Here is a 19,354-nt window from a genome sequence, read left to right on the forward strand (position 1 = left end):
TCATCACACTGGTGTCACCATGGTGACAGTGAGATGAGTAGATCTGGTGAGTGGTCACAAACTGTTGCATGTGTAACCGTGAAAGAAGTGCTCATCACTGGCAGCATTGTCTGTATCCATCTGCTGTTTCAGGTCATGCGTGGTGTGATTTGTTATGTAATAAAAAGATGACATTAGGAAAATGGTCTTCATATGGTTTATATAAAGAACTAGCTGCTTTGAAATACTTATGATTTGGATGGTGAAGAATTACCACCAGTTACTGTAGCGCCCAACAGAGCCTTTGAGATAGTGTTCTTCTCTACAATAGTGTTAGATTGTACAAAGCTGACATAACGATATTAAAACCAATAAAATTATGTCAAATATTGTTTCATACAAGGGGTGCCCATTTCTGTTCCTGGAGATCTACCCTCCTGTAAAGATCAACTCCAACCCTAATCAAACACACATGAACAGGCTAATTAAGATCTTCAGAAACATTTGATAATTACAGACAGATGTGTTGGAGCAGGGTTTGCACTGAACATTGCAGGACGATAGGTCTCAGAAGCAGAATTTGGCACCCCTGCCCTAAAGCACTGGTTCTCAATTCCAGTTCTGGGGTAAGGTGACCATACATGCCTTTTTCTGGGGACAAGTTCTGGCCAGGATTTCTATATTGCCTAAAATAACCAGGTTTTGGCTGTTTGTGCCGTGCAGTTCGATCGTTATATGACATCTAAGTACCATGAGACCTATAGAGAGCGAGCAGACAGCTCCTTATGCTTTCGAATCGCTTTCGCAGTACTTTGTCATACACCGATCGTTCTGCACAGCGCTGCTTCCAGTTGAACACACCTGATATGTGCGCGTATTTGCATTGCTTTGACCGTTCTCTGTAGATCCCACCTTCTCACACACCACGATTGGTTGATTATGTACAATACCTGCATGTTATTGGTCAAACTACTTTTAGATCATTACCTTCAGCAAGTATGAAAACAAAGCCAAAACCTGGATATTTTTTAGGCAATACAGAAATCCTGTCTAGAACGTGTCCCCGGAAAATGGCACGTAAGGTCACCTTATTCTGGGGACCCCTTGCTCTGCACAGTTTGCATGTCTTCTTTATTTGACACACCTGATTCAGATGATTAGCTTGTTAGAACTGAACTGAATGTGTCAGATAAGAGAGACATACAAAGTGTACACAGCGAGAACTGGAATTGAGAACCACTGCCCTAAAGGAACATGAAGGAAAATGCTAAATATTGTGCTCCTCGGCCAGTCGCTTGAAATCGCCAGGGGGCCCCCCACAGCCGTGAGCCTCTATAGTCGCCACCTTTCACCCCACTAATGACAGCTATGAAGAGAATGCAAAGTTTCTCAGGGGAACGAAAATGTTGTGCGAGAGCATGCAAAATGTCTCAGGGCAGGGGTGGGGAACGTTGATCCTGGAGGGCCGGTGTCCCTGCAGAGTTTAGCTCCAACCCTAATCAAACACACCTGAAGCAGCTAATCAAGGTCTTCAGGATGCAGTTAGGTAGTTTTCAGGGTTGGAACTAAACTCTGCAGGAGAGTGGCCCTCAGGATCAACGTTCCCCACCCCTGTCTTAGGGGAATGCGATTATATTTGCGAAATAAAGCAAATGTTTCACGAGAGAAAGCAAAATGTCTCGGGAACACAATATGTTTGCGAAAGAAAGCAAATGTCTCACGAGAGAATGCAAAATATTTCAGGGGAATGCAATTTTGCAAGAGAATGCAAAATGTCTCAGGGGAACGCAATACTTCTGCGAGAGAGCGCAAAAGGGAATGCAATACTTTGGAGCAAGAATACTTCTGCAAAAGAATGCTAAATGTCTCAGGGGAATGCAATACTTTTGCAAGAGAATGCAAATGTTTTTTGAGTGAACACAAAATATTTTGGGGGAACGCAATACTTTTGCACAAGAAAAATGTTTTGCGAGAAAAGGCAAAATTTCTCAGAAGAATGCAATACTTTTGTGAAAGAATGGAAATGTTTTGCTAAGGAATGCAATGTTTGCATGTGAGAATGCAACACTTTTGCACAATAACGCAATGTTTTGCGAGTTTTTCAGGGAACGCAACACTTCTGCAAAAGTTTTAAGGATGAACACAATATATGGGGCGAGAACGCAAACATTCTAGGGGGAAAGCTATACATTTGCGAGAAAATGCAAAAGCATTTTTTCTCCCATCTCATTTATTTCCATCACCATGAGTAGTTTCAGATTATGTAAACATAAAACGATTCTAGTATCATGTTTGACAGTCTTGTCTCCTCGTGCCTTCAGCCTTAAGCTTCTTTCTTGAATACTTGAAATTGAAATTTAATACCATTTTCTTCATGAATTTCATCTGGTACTCCAGGAAAGCTTATATAAAGAAAATCAACAATTAATAAGACAAATTACAATGCATTTGATGCATAAAATGAGGCAAGTCTTGTCAGTAACACTTTACAATACGTTTCCACTTGTTACAATTAGTTAACTACATTAGTTAACACAAACTAATATTAATAAATGCTTAATGTTAATTTCAACATTTCCTATATTATTAAAAACAAAAGTTGTGTCTGTTAATTTAATTGAATGGACCTGAGCTTACATGAACTAACAATAAACAAACATTAATAAAGATGAATAAATACTGTAACAAATGTATTGCTCATTGTTAATGTTAGACGATGCATTAACTAATGTTAACAAATAGGATCTAATTGTAAAGTGTTACCTTATTATCTTTGTAACTCAAATAATAAATGAGAGGATAATCCTACCCCTTTTGTTTTCTGAAAACATTGCGGTCAAATTTTGGGAAAAAGACATTGCAGTCAAAGTCGGCCATGATGTCGGTGAGATAGATGAGATCACACCATGGATGCTCAAGACTTTCCTAAATAGCACAGTTACAATATAAATTGAATTACTGTATTAATTAACATATATATTATAATATACATGTTGCATAAATCAGGCTTCTCACCTTATATACCTCTGGACCTCCTAAAACCCAGATGGTCTCCACAATGTGACACAAAGGAGGCTCTGAAGCCAGGCGAATTACTGACCCGAAATCCTTACACAGATAGTGGGCATGTGGAGGCACTGCACTGAAGTAATGCAGAATATAGTAAATAAATACAAAAATCACTATTGTTCAAAAGTTTGGGGTAAGTATATTTTTAAATGTTGTTGAAATAAGTCTCTTATGCTCACCAAAGGCTCATTTATTTGTTTTACAATACAGAAAAAAATAGTAATAACGTGAAACATTATTATTATTATTATTTTTAATGTAATTTATTCCTGTGATAGCAAAGCCGAATTTTCATCAGTCATTACTCCAGTCTTCAGTGTCAAATAATGCTTCAGAAATCATTCTAATATGCTGATTTGCTTCTTAATGACTTATTATCAATGTTGAAAACAGTTGTGCTGCTTAATATTTTTCTGGAAACTGTGATACATTTTTTAAAGATTCTTTGATGAATATAAAGTTGCAACATTTATTTGTAATATAAATCTTTTAATACATAGAAATATATTTACTGTCACTTTTGATCAATTTAATGCATCCTTGCTGAATAAAAATATTGATTTCTTTCAAAAGTCTTACTGACCCTTAACTTTTGAATGGTAGTGCACATACCATATATGTTTATAAATGAATATGCTTACCTCATATTTCTGCTCAATACCAAATTTAAGCAGTTGGCCAAAGGGAAGACTGTTTCAGGACAGGAGAACCAGGAGATTCGGCCCCAGACAAGCAGATTCTTCTTTCCTGATGTGCACCAGAAAAGAAAAAAACAAAATACTGAATTTATACTGTAATTTCATTTTACTGTTAAAATTACATCAACTAGAATATAAATCAAACCAAACTATTTTTTTTAAAGCCACTTACCAGGTGCTGACACAGCTGTAACTGTATCCAGAAGGAACTGAAATTCTTTTCTGTAAACAACATGAGCACATTAGACATATTGTGTGCCATTTGATATTCATTCAGCTTTGATAACTGCATAGTGTGCAAAATGCAATTTGAGCTGCATGACAAATATCTTTCATGTGTTTGTAGCTTATAAAAAAGCAGGGGTGTGTGCCAAAATCAAAAGTTGAATCAAAGATATCCTCCATCATACTGCATGCACTGATCCTATTTAATATGTATGGCTGGAAAGGCTCATACCAACATAATATTCTATACAATAAAGATAAAGAAATTCCCAATAGAATATAATCCCTATGCTATCTGGCTGCACGTGTTGTTCTCTTATCTCAAATGGGGCAGGCTCGAAGTTTCTCTCTAATTCAAAAAAAGAAAAGAAAAAAAAAACTGCTGACATTCAGTCATTCAGTTTGAGTTCTAAAGGTCAGTGACATATTACACGAATACGATACAAAAAAAAAAAAAAAAAAAAGAGAGAGAGAGAGACAGAAGGTTCGGAAAATGTTAAGGTAAGTGTTAAAAATAAAAATATTCAAAGGTTTAAAATAAAAAGATCAAAACAATGAGCTATTATTTTAGCTGTTTATGCTTATAACACACACACACACGCACGCACGCGCTTTTCTGTGAATTTTGGGGACTTTCTATAGACTTCTATTACTTTTATACTGACCAAACAATATTTTTTTTCTCCTAACCCAAAGCCTACCCCTTACAGAAAATCCGTTTGCATTGTTACACTTTCAGATAAACATCATTACTATTTTTAATTATGCCCTCGCAATGTCAGAAATGTCAGGTTTTACTATCCTTATCCCCACAATGTAGCATAAACAAGTACACACACACACACACACACACTCAAATACTTTAATTCAGTGAGCTAATCTTACAATAACTTGTAACTTGTAACTATTTATTTGGAGTCTAATCGTTGCACAGTGACGCAGTGAAGACAGGCGATACACGATTTGATGTTTTAAGATTTGATAGTTTCTATAACATATCTAATTGCTCACAACACAACACTGAATTTGTGCCTCGAATGCCAATAAAGGATTTGGGCACCGAAGTCACGTCACGAGTTCATCTGATTACTGATACAAATTATTAATTCATATCTAACATAACTTATAAAATACAGCGATTCCAGCTGTATGAAGCCACAGGCTTGAATGATGATAGTCTTACTGAAGGCTCCAGGGAAGCTGTCCGTTCTTTCCTATGCCCATGTCTCTGCAGGCAGCCGCGATGAGCCGGATTGGTTTGCGCATCTCCTCCCCCTCGATGTTCATCGTTTACGACTTTCGCTAAAAGCAGTTTATCTGGTTTATGATACAAACTAGGCTACCGTCGTCCAGTGGATTTAGGATTATTTATGGAGTTAGATTATGGAGCTTTAAAACATCTGCTTGGCTCACCATGTGACATCCAATGGGAGTGGCTGTCTGTAATCAATGGTGTTTTTTTCATGTGTAATAACACCCCTTTTCGTAAACCAGTAAAGCCATCACAGGAAAAAATGCATTTAAATATATATAATAGAGCATTGGTTTAAATTATAGTAGAATTTCAAGATGTACGGATAAAATTACAAAATAATTCCGCTTTTACTGTATTTTTGATCAAATAAATGCCTTATTGATGAGGCAGTATAAAATATGACTTTCTAAATTATCAAACCTTCCCTACCCCAAACTTTTGAATGGTTTACTATCAAATATTAATGTTTGGAAAGCAAGAACTGCATTACTAATATGTGTCTTTAATGTGTACATATATTTTAAAATTCAGGGTCAATCAGTCTGTTCAAATCATACAAACATAATACTAGTAGCTAATCTGATCGTGTAAAATAGCCAACACTGATATGAGTGTTAAGAAAATTATTATTTTTTAATAACACTGAATACTGATGAACATGCTTTGAATGATCTCAATCACTTCAACAGGTCTATCATGTTTTAATGATGATTTATAAAGAACACATTACAACATTCAAAAAAGGTATAGTCTTTCATATAAAAAAATATGTAAATAAGAAATAAAAAAAAGTTATGTACAATCGTTTGTAGACTGAATTACTTACAGTATACGCTTATATACATAGTAGGCTTTGTTTCCCTGTAATTGCCTTGAAACAAATCCACTTGTGCTTAAGAGCCACAGGCCTCAATGATAGTTACTCCATTATAAAAAGCAAAAGTCAAATTTTTACAGATTTTTGCTCAGGACTTAAAAGACATTTTATAAATTAGAATTGAACATTTAGCTCAATCAAATCCTTTGACTTTAAAAGTTTAAAGATTCTCAATTAGTGGCCAGTATGCTCTCGATTATCGCTATTAAGATTATGAATTTCCAAATAAATCCCTCTTAATATTACATAGCACAATTATTGCCAAAAAACCAACATTGCACAAATGGACATCAACTGGGATGCTGGATATACACACTTCAGAGAGAAACTGATGACTGACATTTGGATTGCATGAATACTACAAAACATTTTCCGTCACAATACATCAACATACAGCTTACAAAAATGTAGACATTTTAAATGCTGTAACTACATACTATATATCATGCCGAATGGCTTAGTTTACTGTTTCCTGGGCCACCACACGTTTGACCCCAATGCTAACTCAAGCTCTACAAGCAGAATGACACCATGGCAAAGCATAAAGGGAAAATCTAAGCATGGAGGAGGAGTAGACATTGCATGCAGAGACATTGTCCTTCATGCTACGACTCAGGACAGGTCCAAATACTAGTCTGAGGAGGGGTGCGTGTAAATCCTTGCTTCCGAGACAGCTAGTTACTGTCATGCCTCTGAATCTTCGATGCACTGTCTGAAGCTCTGTCTTCATTATGTCGTTTCAAAGTACTTGTCCCTCTCCCTGAACACAAAAACAGTGCGTGAGGTTACATGTTCTACTTTACAACATTATTGTTAAGAGTAGCATGAAAAACAAACACGACCATTCAAAAGATTGGGGTTTATTTAACGAAATTAATACTCATCAAGGACACATTAAACTGATCAAAAGTGACATTAAAGACACTCATAATGTTACAAAAGATTTCTAATTCAAATATGATTATGTATGGTAACTTTATATAAGAAGAAGTGTTTCTTGAGCACCAAATCAGCATATCAGAATGATTTCTGAAGGATCATGTGACACTGAAGACTGGATTAATGGCTTTTGAAAATTTAGCTTTGGCATCACAGCAGTAAATTACATTCCACTATACAAATAAATGCAGTCTGGAAGAGCATAAGAGGCTTTAAAATAAATAAAAAATATATAAACATTCAAAAAATCCTACCGCCCCAAAATTCTGAATGGTAGAGTAACTGTCCACAAATGAATAGCCCTGATTTTGAATAGTCTGTGCTTTCATCAAAATAATCCTTCACAAACATGAGGTAAATCCTTATTTTTAACGCAAGATCGGATGTGTTTAAACTTGTCTGTCAAAGAAGTGTAGTTCAGTTAAATCAAAACATTTTAGGCCACAGTGAGACATAAAACTGCTTTGTGGTTAAATATATATTGAGTTCAGAATCTGTTAAGAGTCCTCTGAATTGGTTTGGTTTGGACAGAACTTACCTCTCTGTGACTGTTTGTGAACTTGTCCAACCATACCAGTACCTGAGTAACCTAGATTAGAAAGAAAAACATCCTATTAAAGCAGCCCATCATACTTCAGATATCAACAGCATTTATAATATTTCAAAACCCATGCAGCTGTGTCAATACACACCTGGTTGTGGCTGCACAATATTTCCAGACGGCTGAGCACATGACACTGGAAATGGTGAGAAATCTGGTTGAGAACTTGCTGGTGATGGGTGCACTGGTAAATATTTCAACTATAACTAAAATGAACCAAACTGCCAATAAGCATGATAAAATTAAATAACTAAATTTGAATAAATTAGATCAGCGTTTCACAAAAACAGGGTTCAGAACTCTTTTGCGTTTCTTTTATACATTGTTTATTTACACATTTGCATAATTTCCAACATATTTGTGATTAGAAGTGACCAAAATAAAGCCAAGACAAAAGCTAGAGGATTTGGATTTGCTAATGGAAAAATGTGGAAACCCCTAGATTACAGCAAAAGCTTTCAGCATTATCAGTTATTTCCAGAGATGAATTATAAGATGTATGACAATGTGCTTGTTGGTATACCTGTAATGTGAGTGCCCTCCTGTGTGTTGTCTCCTGAGGAAGGACCTGCTCCATTACCATCTCCATTGTTGGTTGTGTTGGATGGAACAGTTGCAAGGAGCCCTGAAAAGCATTATGAGAAAACCCATTGAACCCAAGATCGTACAGCAAAACACCGGCATTTAATTAAATCAATCAATAATATAAATAAATAAAGTTAAACTAGATTTTTAAGTGTTGGGGTTGAAAAAGCTTTGTATTTTCTTACCGAGGCCCCGGTAGCAGGACAGCTGCTGGTAAATCTGCTTCATTCGCTCGATGTTTATCCTGCTGGCCTCAGCGTGATTAACCATGGGTTTAGGGTAGTGCACTCCGATTATGCACTTTGCGGTCTTCTGAACACTTTCTGGGGCATTCCAAGGGTCATAGATGAATTTGGCAGGGAAGCCCCTCAATATGGGCAAATAGCGTCTGTAATAATAATAATAATAAATCAGCAATATTGAACCAAACTGGCCAATTATAGTGAACCGAATATTAGTGAATGTAAGCAAGGATCAAGAGTGGCACCTTATATAGTCCCCATTAGGGTCAGTACGTCGACCGAAGCCCACCGGACAGTAACAGTGAAAGAACTGCTGGAAGAATGAGCTGCACGAAAGCCACATCCAGCTACCAGCATTGACACTCCAGTCTGCATCCAGCAACAACTCCTCAAACACCTTAAAAAAATAAAACAAACAATGTCAATATAGATCCTAATGCAATCACAACAAATCTTTTACTGAAATCCAGTATTGTAGTACCTTCATGCCCTCTTCCCAGCTGATCCACAGGTCTCCACGCGTGAGGAAGCAAGCAACAGCATGCCTGGCCAGATGGTGGATCCACCCCTCCTGCCTCAACTGGGTCATTATGGCATCAATCCACGGGAAACCAGTCCGGCCCTCTGCCCACTTTGCCAGAGCTTCGGGGTTCCTGTCCCATGGGATCTGCACGCAGATGGGATTGAACTCCATTTTGTCGAAGTGTGGGTTGTTAGTGGCAGCCGTGTAGAAGAACTCACGCCAGAGCAGCTGACCGTAAAGGGACAGTGGTGGGACGCTGTTTTTCTTGACCTGTGATTGAAAAGACAGGGAACAAAAAGGATGAGAATAACGTTTTATTTTACAATCAGTTATCACAATGATAAACAGTACCTTAAATGTCATAGTAGGACAATGCTGGTCTCTTTACCTTTCTGTAGAGGTCTGTGAGTTTGAAATAGAAAAGTCTGCAGGAGAGGCAGCCAAACCGGAGGTAAGGGCTCAGGCCTGTGGGGCTGGCCAGCAGGGAATTAGCATTCATTCTGGGACGCTCGAAATTAGCCACCCAAGCCTGAAAAAAAAGCCCAACAGAAGATTTTGTTTTAATGTTGTTGAAAAAAAGTCTCTTATGCTCACCAAGGCTGCATTTAATCAATGAAAAATACAGTAAAAACTGCAATATTATTACAATTTAAAATAATGGTATTCTATTATATATATTAACATTTAATTTATTTTTGTGATGGCAAAGCAGAATTTTTAGCAGCCATACTCCAGTCTTCAGTGTCACATGATCCTTCAGAAATTATTCAAATTTGCTCATTTGATGCTCAAGAAGCAATTCTTATTATTATCAATGTTAAAAACATTTGTGCTGCTGAATATTTTTTGTGCAATCATGATATTTCATTTTCAGGTGTCTTTGATGAACACAACGTTCAAAAGAACAGCATTTATTTGAAATAGACATTTATTTGTAACATATCTAAATATCACTCTTAATCAATTTAATCCATAAACTTTAATGCATAAACTATATTTAACGCGTATAGTTTTAGTTTGTGTTTTTAATTAGATTGTTTTTATGATTTCTGCTTTAATGTTCATTTTAAAGTTTTGGCATATTTGTTCAAATATGTCTAATTTTATTTCCATTTTAGTTTCCATTATTTTAGTACATAAAATTAAACTAAGTAAAAATTAGGAAATTTGTTTTGGAAAGTAGTAGTTTTCTTTCAGATAACATTTTATTATTTATTATATTATATTATTTATTATTTAACAATTATTATTTCAAGAAACCAAAATGTTATGGTTTTAGTTTTAGCTGACTATAATTAACCCTGCGCAGTACGCAATGATTATTATACTAAATATGGTTTAATACAATGCAAAAAAAGTACAATTGTAAAAGAGTGTAATAAAGTAGATGTCTACCTTCCTCTCCAGGTGTCTCTCTAGTCGAGTCAGAGCTTCAGTCTCTCCACCAGGCCACACAGCCGAGGACAGCCCATCTGTTTCAAAACCTGAAGGCACAAATCCTCATTAAAAATCTCATTTACAACAGACACATGCACACATAAAGAGGGAACACAGGTGTCTCACCGAGCTCTTCCAGAGAGGGAACACCAAACTTGTCATCGTGGTCATCGCTGACTGGTGTGGCGCATTTGCCCATGACTTCAGCCATGATAGTCTCCGCTGGTATATCCACAGCATCCATTCTACTAATGAGCGTCTGAAATCGTTTATAGGTGAGAGGAGACGGTCCTCCATTTAACTCTATGATCCTAGAGACAGAGAGCACACATGGGATAATTAAAATATGTAGACAATATTATGGTATTTTAGTTGTCATGATACCAAAAAGTAAAGCCAATAACAAGAACTTGCATGATTGTCAATACAGCAAATGCTAATATACTTTTAAACACAAAAAAAGTAAAACAGCCTCATCACATAAATTTCAAAAAAAAAAAAAAAAAAAAAAAAAAAAAATTAATTTCATTAATAACAGTAATTGAAGCAATTTTGATGTTTTCATATTTTATGCAATTAGAATTTCTCATTTAACACAATCTATCTAATATATATATATATATATATATATATATATATATATATATATATATATAAGAGATTTTATTGTTTTCATATTTGTATACTTCATTATATTATAAAAAGTGCAATGAATATCAAGAAAAAATGAAATGCAATAAGTGATCATATTATTCATATTATTAGAATTTGAATAAGACCAACAGTTAATTTTATTTTCATATTTTTGTACAAAACTATATATACTACAGTGCTGCTTGAAAGTTTGTGAACCCTATAGGGCTTTTTCTATATTTCTGCATAAATATGACCCCAAGTCCTGAAAGTAGACAAAGAGAACCCAATCAAACAAATCAGACAAAAATATTTACTTTTTCATTTATTTATTCAGAAAAATTATCCAATATTGCATATCTGTGAGTGGCAAAAGTATGTGAATCTCTTGGACTAGCTGTTAATTTAAAGGTGAAATTAGAGTCCATCTGTACAGAGGTGTTTTCAGTCAGTGCAATGACTATCAAATGCCAGAACGTGACCTGTTTTATTCAAAGAACAGGGTTCTATCAAAGTCTGATCATGTTTGTGGAAGTGAATCGTGTCACGAACAAAGGAGATTAATGAGGACCTCGGAAAAAGTTGATCTTGCTCATCAGGCTAGAAAAGGTTACAAAACCATCTCTAAAGAGTTTGGACTCCACAAATCCACAGTCAGACAGATTGTGTACAAATGGAGGAACTTCAAGAGCACTGTTACCTTCCCGAAAAGTGGTTGACCAACAAAGATCACTCCAAAGCAGAACGTGTAATAGTCTGTGAGGTTGCAAAAGTTCCCAGGGTAACTTCTAAGCAACTAAAGGCCTTTCTCACATTGTCTAATGTTAATGTTCAGGAGCCCACCATCAGGAGAACACTGAGCAACCATGGTGTGCATGGCAGAGTTGCAAGAAGAAAGCCACTGTTCTCCAAAAAGAAAATTGCTAGCTAAAGATCATGTGGACAAGCCAGAGAACTATTGGAGAAAGGTTTAATGGATGGATGAAACCAAAATAGAACTTATTGGTTTAAATGAGAAGCTATTACGTTCAGAGAAAAGAACACACTGCATTCCAGCTTAAGAATCTTATCCCATCTGTGAAACATGGTGGTGGTAGTATCACGGCTTGGGCCTGTTTTGCTGCATCTTGGCCAGGACAGCCTGCCATCATTGATGGAACAATGAATTCTGAATTATACCAGCAAATGCTAAAGGAAAACATCAGGACATCTGTTTAAGAACAGAGCCTCAAGAGAACGTGGGCCATGCAGCAAGACAACAACCCCAAGCACAAAAGTCATTCTGCCAAAGAATGGTTAAAGAAGAACAAAGTTAATGTTTTGGAATGGCTGAGTCAAAGTCCAGACCTTAATCCAATTCAAATTTTGTGGAAGGACCTAAGCAAGCAGTTCATAGGAGGAAACCCACCAACATCACAGAGTTTAAGTGGTTCTGCACTAAGGAATGGGCTAAAACTCCTACATGTAATTGTGCAGGACTGATCAGCATTTACAAGAAACTTCATAATTTTTCTCAATAAATAAATGACAACGAAAATATTTATCTCTCACTTGTTTGATTCAGTTTTCTTTGTCTACTTTCAGGACTTATATGAATGAATGATGCATTTATATAGCGCTTTTATTGTGTATTGCTGTACACCCAAAGCGCTTTACAATCATGTGGGGGTCTCTCCTCAACCACCACCAGTGTGCAGCATTCACTTGGCAGACGGCAGCCACAGTACAACGGTGCCAGTACACTCACCACACACCAGCTACAGGTGGAGAGGAAAGAGTGATAGAGCCAATCAAGTGGATGGGGATTACTAGGAGGCCATGATTGATAAGGGCCAGTGGAGGGAATTTGGCCAGGACACCAGGGTCACACCCCTACTCTTTACGAGAAGTGCCATGGGATTTTTAGTGACCACAGAGAGTCATTAAAATATTAATATATTTTAATGTTGTTTTTCTTTTTTATATTTTAGGTTTGATTTAGTACTTTTTGTAATATAGTTCATATCACAAAAATGTATATCACACGATTACAATTTTTGGAGTATTACAATATTTAGTATTTTAAATGCCGTTTCTTTTTGATATTCATATGACAGAATAAAACAAATCTGTATCTTTGCGATCTCAGTATCTGTCTGCATAACTTTCTCAATGAAGAGTTAACTATCAGGCATGATGGGCAACAGCTTCCCACAGGATTGCTGGCAGCTACGTGGGAGACATATGGGCATATGGCAATGAATACAGATACACTCACTTGTCCAGATCATAGAGTGTGTGGGAGATCCTGACGAAGACTTCCACCCCTGCCTCAGTGGCCAGCTTCTTAATGGCTGCATCACGATCTTTCCCGAAGGGCTCAGAGTCGTACTCATATGACAGCCGGGTGATTTTCCACTCCTAGTGAGCAAAAAAAAGAAAAAAGAGATGGAGAGTCAAATAAGGGGCAGACACAGAGAGTTTACACAAAACTGTTGAACAGGCTCTAGGCAGTCTGTTCGCTGACCTTGAAAAGTCTTGGAAAGACATCCGTGGGTTGTCCCCTGATGACAAAGAGGCGAGAGTTAAGTTTGCGAAGGCTGGCGTCCAAGTCCTCAAGACACTGCAGCAAAAACCTGTAAAACAAAGAATAATTAACCAAACGTTAATAAATGACAAGCAAATGAAATGGTAGTTTAGATAGACATAGTAGTTCATTTTAATCTCTTGCAGGAACAGGAGAGAGATTTTTGTGACTTGTTCCAGCAGAGGGCACTAACAGACAAACGGTATGGAAAAACACATTGGTTATATTCTGCATTACATGGGCTGTGTTCAGAATGGAATGGAATACTAGTTTACCGACAGTGTACTGCCTACTATTTTTTGAAAAAGAAAGTCAAAACTCAGACATTATGCTGCAATAAAAGTTGCTTAATAGTATGCTGCACCTGTGTTTCTTACAGGGATAGTTCTGTCATCATTTAGTTTTTTTCTTCTAAGCACAAAGAAGATATTTTGAGAAATGTTTATGGTAGCCACTGATTTCCATAGTACATGAAAAATAAATAAATCTATAAATAATGTACAATTCAATGGATGACGGCAGCTGTTTGGTCTCCAACATTCTTCATAATGCATTATTTTTGTGAAGAATGAAACTTGGTTGACCCCTAATTGTCCACAACAACATTCTAAGGCCACAAACCCAAGTTTTGTTTTCAAAACTTCATTTACTCCTGGTGCTACCACACAAGACACTCTACATTGTTTACCACTTATCTCAGGCAGGTGCAATAGTAATATGGCATAGTACCACCTAGTCCTAAAATGCAACTAACTCACTAGTAGCTATTCATAGGGAGTAGGGACTAGTAATTTAAATGACTTTCAAATTATATACTTGCTAAGACAAAAATCTATCGAATTAGACACTAGTCATTTGCTACTAGTCATTTAGGGATAGTTGTTAGTAGTAAATAACTATTGTCTAATTTAACAGATAGCCTATGTTTAAATTAAATAGCATTTAAATTCTATGTCAATCTATGGTTTAATAAGTAAAAGTATATAACCATAGACCCACATAGAATTCAGTAGCATAAGTGCAAAGTTTGTTACCAGTAAGAATGGAAATAGTTACCTGGGGCCAAAATTTATATCGTCTATTCAGTGGGTGCTAGAAATTTCACTAGTAACTATTGAATGCATACTACTACTGTACTAATCAATACTAATATTGATTGAATACTAGTCTCTCTCTCTCTCTCTACACACATAGTGACCAGTCAATAGTATCTGTTTTCAGTTTCATTAAAAAGAACACCAGACGTGTACACACACACACACTCTACATGTAGTGGCTATTTTGAATGTGGAACAAATTCTTTGGTTGAGATTAGGACTTTACAAGCTGAATTGAGTACAGATCGAAATAGCTCAGTATGTAGTAGAGTTTCTGTAAGCTGTGGCATGCTGTGTAATGAGAAAGCTTGTTTATATTAAGTAAGAAGCTTTGCATTGCCACTTTGTTTATTTACATGCTGTAAACTTTTTTTTTTTTCCAATTGAAATTTTACTTGGTGGCCATGAGTAGCCTTTTCTTATGTAGATATCTTGAAGACCATTTAAATAAGTTTAATTTGTGATTGTTTTACCATTTTGTAAGGACTTGTACAATACCAAAAGAGTAAATACAAACTAACTGCCATTCTTACCGTTAGTGCTGGCCGGATAGATCTTTACAAGAGTGTACTATGTGCTGGATATCCTTGAGAGACGCTTGAGCGGTCACCCTCATAGCAGAGTTGTGATGTAACGTACAGCTCAGCCACCTCTCCTCTCCCCTTTGATGCAGCACATGAGGAAGTAGGTCAGTGTGTTTGTAGATGCTGTTACCACATTCCCCTTTCAGCACTGACCTACTTTTCCACCTCCTTCAAACAGCCTCTCGTCTACGGTATGCCACCACTTCTCTTTATGGTTGCTAAACTGTAACCGAAATTATAACCCACGCAAAGGCTTCTTTTGAGAGGTCATGTATATAATTTGTCCCCTGAATTGACCTGCAGTACTTTTGTTCTTTTGTATTAGGTCTACGTGTCAAAGACACCCCGACTGATGTCTTGGTAATGTTTCATTTTTCATGCACATCCTATTCATACAGCCCAGCTCAACAGGAAAGTGTACTCATTAGTACTGTGCTGCTATCTTTACAGTGAAAGTCAGCTCAGAAACTGAATCTGACATGACTAATATGGCAAGAAAAAATACCTATTGTTTTATGCAGAAGCACAATTTTATTTTAAATGATTAATATGTAATTATTAAATATGAAACTATAAATCCTTAATTATAAAATGTAGCCTACACCATAATACAGTAAACATAGTAATATTGTAAAATCTGATTCCAACTTAAAATTACTTTTGTATTTGATTATATTTTAAAATGTCATTTGTTTTTGTGACTATTCAACGGCTATTACTTCCATCTTCGGCACATGGTCCTTCAGAAAATCATTCGAATATGCTGATTTGATGCTCAAGAAGCAATGCTTTCAATGTTGAAAGCAGTTTTGCTGCTTAATATTTGTTGAAACTGTTGATTACTCCAGTCTCATAATCCTTCAGAAATAATTCTAATATGCTGTTTTTTTGCTGATTAAACATTTCTTATTATTATCAATGTTGAAAATGGCTGCTTAATGTTTTTTATAACAAGCTAAAATTTGTAATTGAAGACAAACCATGTAATTCTGACTCGTAGAACAAGCTGCATGCGTGCTTTCATATGCAGATCCATTGAAATGCCAGTGACTTTGAGAATGTGTGTGCTGATGTCCTGGGATGTGCTGTAGCGGATCAGACGTCTTTAGGAAGGGGAGCAGACAAGCTCAACTAGATGCTGCTAATACACAGTCCTACAAGAGGGAACTCTTAACTCTCACTCAGACAGGATAATATTCTTATATTATGTTATATATTCAGTGCAGCTAAAATTAAATTCATACATACTATTTTATAAGGTGTCCAGGTATAAGGTAGAGGTTATAACTTGCTTATTCAACCAAACCATGACCTTAAGTTTGATAAGGTCAATAATAATCTAATAAATAACTAAAATGATTACTGATTGTCACTTTTAGCCCCATGCAACATAAAATCATGAGGTCATGCCAACTTCATGGGCATTTCTTTTACAGAATTAACATTTTTCCAGTTATGCCAAGCTCTAAAATAATTAATCGGGTAGAAATTGAGTAAAACTATTTTTAAAACTCTCCTTAACCAATATATCACAAAAAAATGGAAGAGTCATGCAACTTCTTTGGTTAAATAGAGTAGGACGTTCAGTAACCCTGAAGAAAATCCAGCTCTTAAAACTGAAGTGTAATTATTTTATTTTTCAGTATAACTGTTTTATTTACTTTTCTTTCATGTATTACAGAATCTAAGAGTTCCCATAGAGGGGAAGAGGCATCAGCTTCATTGGGGTCATCAACAAAATGTACTAGAGTTTTTAGACTATTTGGATGTAGCCATTTCATAATAAAGGCTTCAGAATGAGTGCCATGGTCATTTTTTGATGGACTGTGATAAACCCTAGACCAGAGAGCACCTTGACCCTACAGCACCAGGACACCAAGACGCACTCTCTATCATTGGACTTTGTTTGATCTACTACTATTGAAATATTATTATTATTAACAAATATGTAGAGTGTTATAGGATCTGATATCTGCACACACGTGCTAGGATCCCAAGGAAACTCACCTCCATCTGTTGATTCCCACGTTGGACGATCCTGCAAACCAGGGGTCCAGTATGTAAACGCATCTCAGAGTATCGGCTCCTATTATAGAGTCCCGCAGAGATGGGTTATCGTGGAGCCTTAAGCCCTTCCTGAACCAGTGGATCGTATTGACCACCATTATTCCTTCTGAGATCACGAATGCTCCAGCAACTCCCAAACCCGGACTACTCAATTCAGGTATAAAGTCTGATCTGGTTGCGTCTTCTTCAGCCTTGCTCAAGAAAAACTTTTCTCATGTTGAAGCTGGATCTCTGCTGAATTACACAGCGAAAATTCATATAGTTGCTAAGTGTGAAACTGAGGGACAGATATGAAGAAAAAATAACACGCACAAGAAAACCTCAACAAAGGAAGCACGCGAACGTCAACATGGACTCGCGAAGACAGAAAGAAAAAAACTTCCTAAAACGTTAAATATTTGGGTTTTCAGATTAAATCCATATGTACGTACACGTTCTCTATCCGTATGACAGTACAGGCGTCGATTAGCGATGAATATTCACACGATTGTTGTCCTTTAGTTGAAAGTAAATTTTAATTCACCCCGTCAACCGTCCACCCACCCACTGACGCAAACTGGCATCAACGCAGCTGATTGGTCAGATCCGCACGGCAGACGTAATAGACCATCACGTTTCTGCGGCGTGCTCGCGCAGACCCGCACTTTTCTAGCACTGATAACATCACAGATTAGGTAGATTTAATGGCATGTTCTCGATTATTTTTGACCATGAAGTGTAAAGGTCACTTAAAATAATAGTGCATTTAGATAAATGCATAGAAAAAGCTTTTTTTGTGCTAATGTTACTGCTCGACTCTGATTGGACAGGGCGTGAGTACCCGGATAGGCACATGAACTGGGGCACAAGGGAACAGATGAGTTTTGTTATGGTAAATATTTGTGCACCAGACGTAATTTAAACTGTATAAAATATTATGGCCACAAGTTCACTTCAATTTTAAGGTAAACTAGTAGAAATCTAATAATAAGTTATGCAATTGTTATATAATACATAATAAGCTAATATGACTGGGATAGTTTGTCACGAGGGCTTTTACACAGTACATTTTGAGTCAAAAGTCCAGTAACACATCTGTTTTCTCTATCAATAAGTGTGTTTGTTCGTTGATTTATTATTTTCAGTGCTTATTGGCCTTACCAATGTTTTTCCATTGGTAATTTAATTTTAGGTATTCGTTTAAAAAATTTTTTTAAATTAATTATTTTATTGTTTAAAATTTGCTGCGGTGCCTCTAATAGTTTGTTATAATGGCAGGTTCCATTGTGACAACTTACACCATTGAGCGTAAATTATTTGATATGCTACACTATTGGAGCATGTTATCATAAAATGTTGACATTATTCATAGCATCTTTTTTTCCTGGAATCAAACAAATGCAAAAAGGTGTTGACATTCAAAACACCCAAATTAGGTTCAGGTGCAGGACATAAAAAAAAATAATAATAATAAACAAAGAACAAATAATGCACGCACACTGAAATTACAGCTCCAAAAATACCAAGCAGTACAATGTTTCAACCATTCAGATATAGACAGTCTAGGCAACTGAAACAGTGAAAATTGTGATCACTTTGATTTATCAATGTAGCATAATATGTGTTTTTACATTTTAGTCTGATATTACTTTCTTCACATCAGTATTGATAGTTCATTTGGTGCAAGTCTTGTATTTGGAGACAATAAATAGTCTAGTTGATGAAAGATCAGTATGTTGAGAAAAACATTGCAAATCACAAAGGGTGATTGCATTGATCCAAGACATAATTACTTTATTGATTAGGTCTGTGCTTGCCTTTAGATACAGAGAACATTAACATACAATGAAGTAAATGAGACAATGTATAATTTAAAGATCAAGTCTCCGTGCTACTGCATTACTGCTGATTTCAAATCAGGGATTGTCATTTTAGTTGTTCATCATGGAAATTAGTCTGGACAGATCTAAATGTCAACCAACTTGATATAACCTATAT

The 19,354-nt window shown here is 36.3% G+C and overlaps 2 protein-coding genes across 3 annotated transcripts; both read right to left on the reverse strand.

The window, feature by feature from the left end:
- Positions 1-1,607: 1,607 nt before the first annotated feature.
- Positions 1,608-5,363, reverse strand: LOC306842832 (dihydrofolate reductase). Its single transcript, XM_079373926.1, has 6 exons — positions 5,155-5,363; positions 3,919-3,968; positions 3,690-3,795; positions 2,995-3,121; positions 2,789-2,904; positions 1,608-2,381 (listed from the first exon to the last, which is right to left on the reverse strand). Exons 1-6 carry the CDS (start codon positions 5,256-5,258, stop codon positions 2,303-2,305), a joined length of 582 nt encoding a protein of 193 aa, XP_079230052.1. The 5' UTR covers positions 5,259-5,363; the 3' UTR covers positions 1,608-2,302.
- A 472-nt stretch (positions 5,364-5,835) lies between these two features.
- Positions 5,836-17,950, reverse strand: LOC306842825 (cryptochrome-1-like). Of its 2 annotated transcripts, XM_079373919.1 has the most exons (14): positions 17,809-17,925; positions 17,318-17,611; positions 13,570-13,678; positions 13,321-13,463; positions 10,557-10,741; positions 10,389-10,477; positions 9,382-9,522; positions 8,952-9,263; positions 8,716-8,867; positions 8,414-8,616; positions 8,167-8,268; positions 7,735-7,779; positions 7,581-7,631; positions 5,836-6,863 (listed from the first exon to the last, which is right to left on the reverse strand). In XM_079373919.1, exons 2-14 carry the CDS (start codon positions 17,473-17,475, stop codon positions 6,778-6,780), a joined length of 1,776 nt encoding a protein of 591 aa, XP_079230045.1. In that variant the 5' UTR covers positions 17,476-17,611; positions 17,809-17,925; the 3' UTR covers positions 5,836-6,777. The 2 variants fall into 2 exon arrangements, with proteins under 2 accessions (XP_079230045.1, XP_079230044.1); XM_079373918.1 differs by having other exon boundaries at positions 5,843-6,863; positions 7,735-7,849; positions 17,318-17,950.
- Between the last annotated feature and the right edge of the window lie 1,404 nt (positions 17,951-19,354).

The sequence above is a fragment of the Barbus barbus genome, assembly GCF_936440315.1.
Source record: "Barbus barbus genome assembly, chromosome: 23".
Classification (NCBI taxonomy): domain Eukaryota; kingdom Metazoa; phylum Chordata; class Actinopteri; order Cypriniformes; family Cyprinidae; genus Barbus; species Barbus barbus.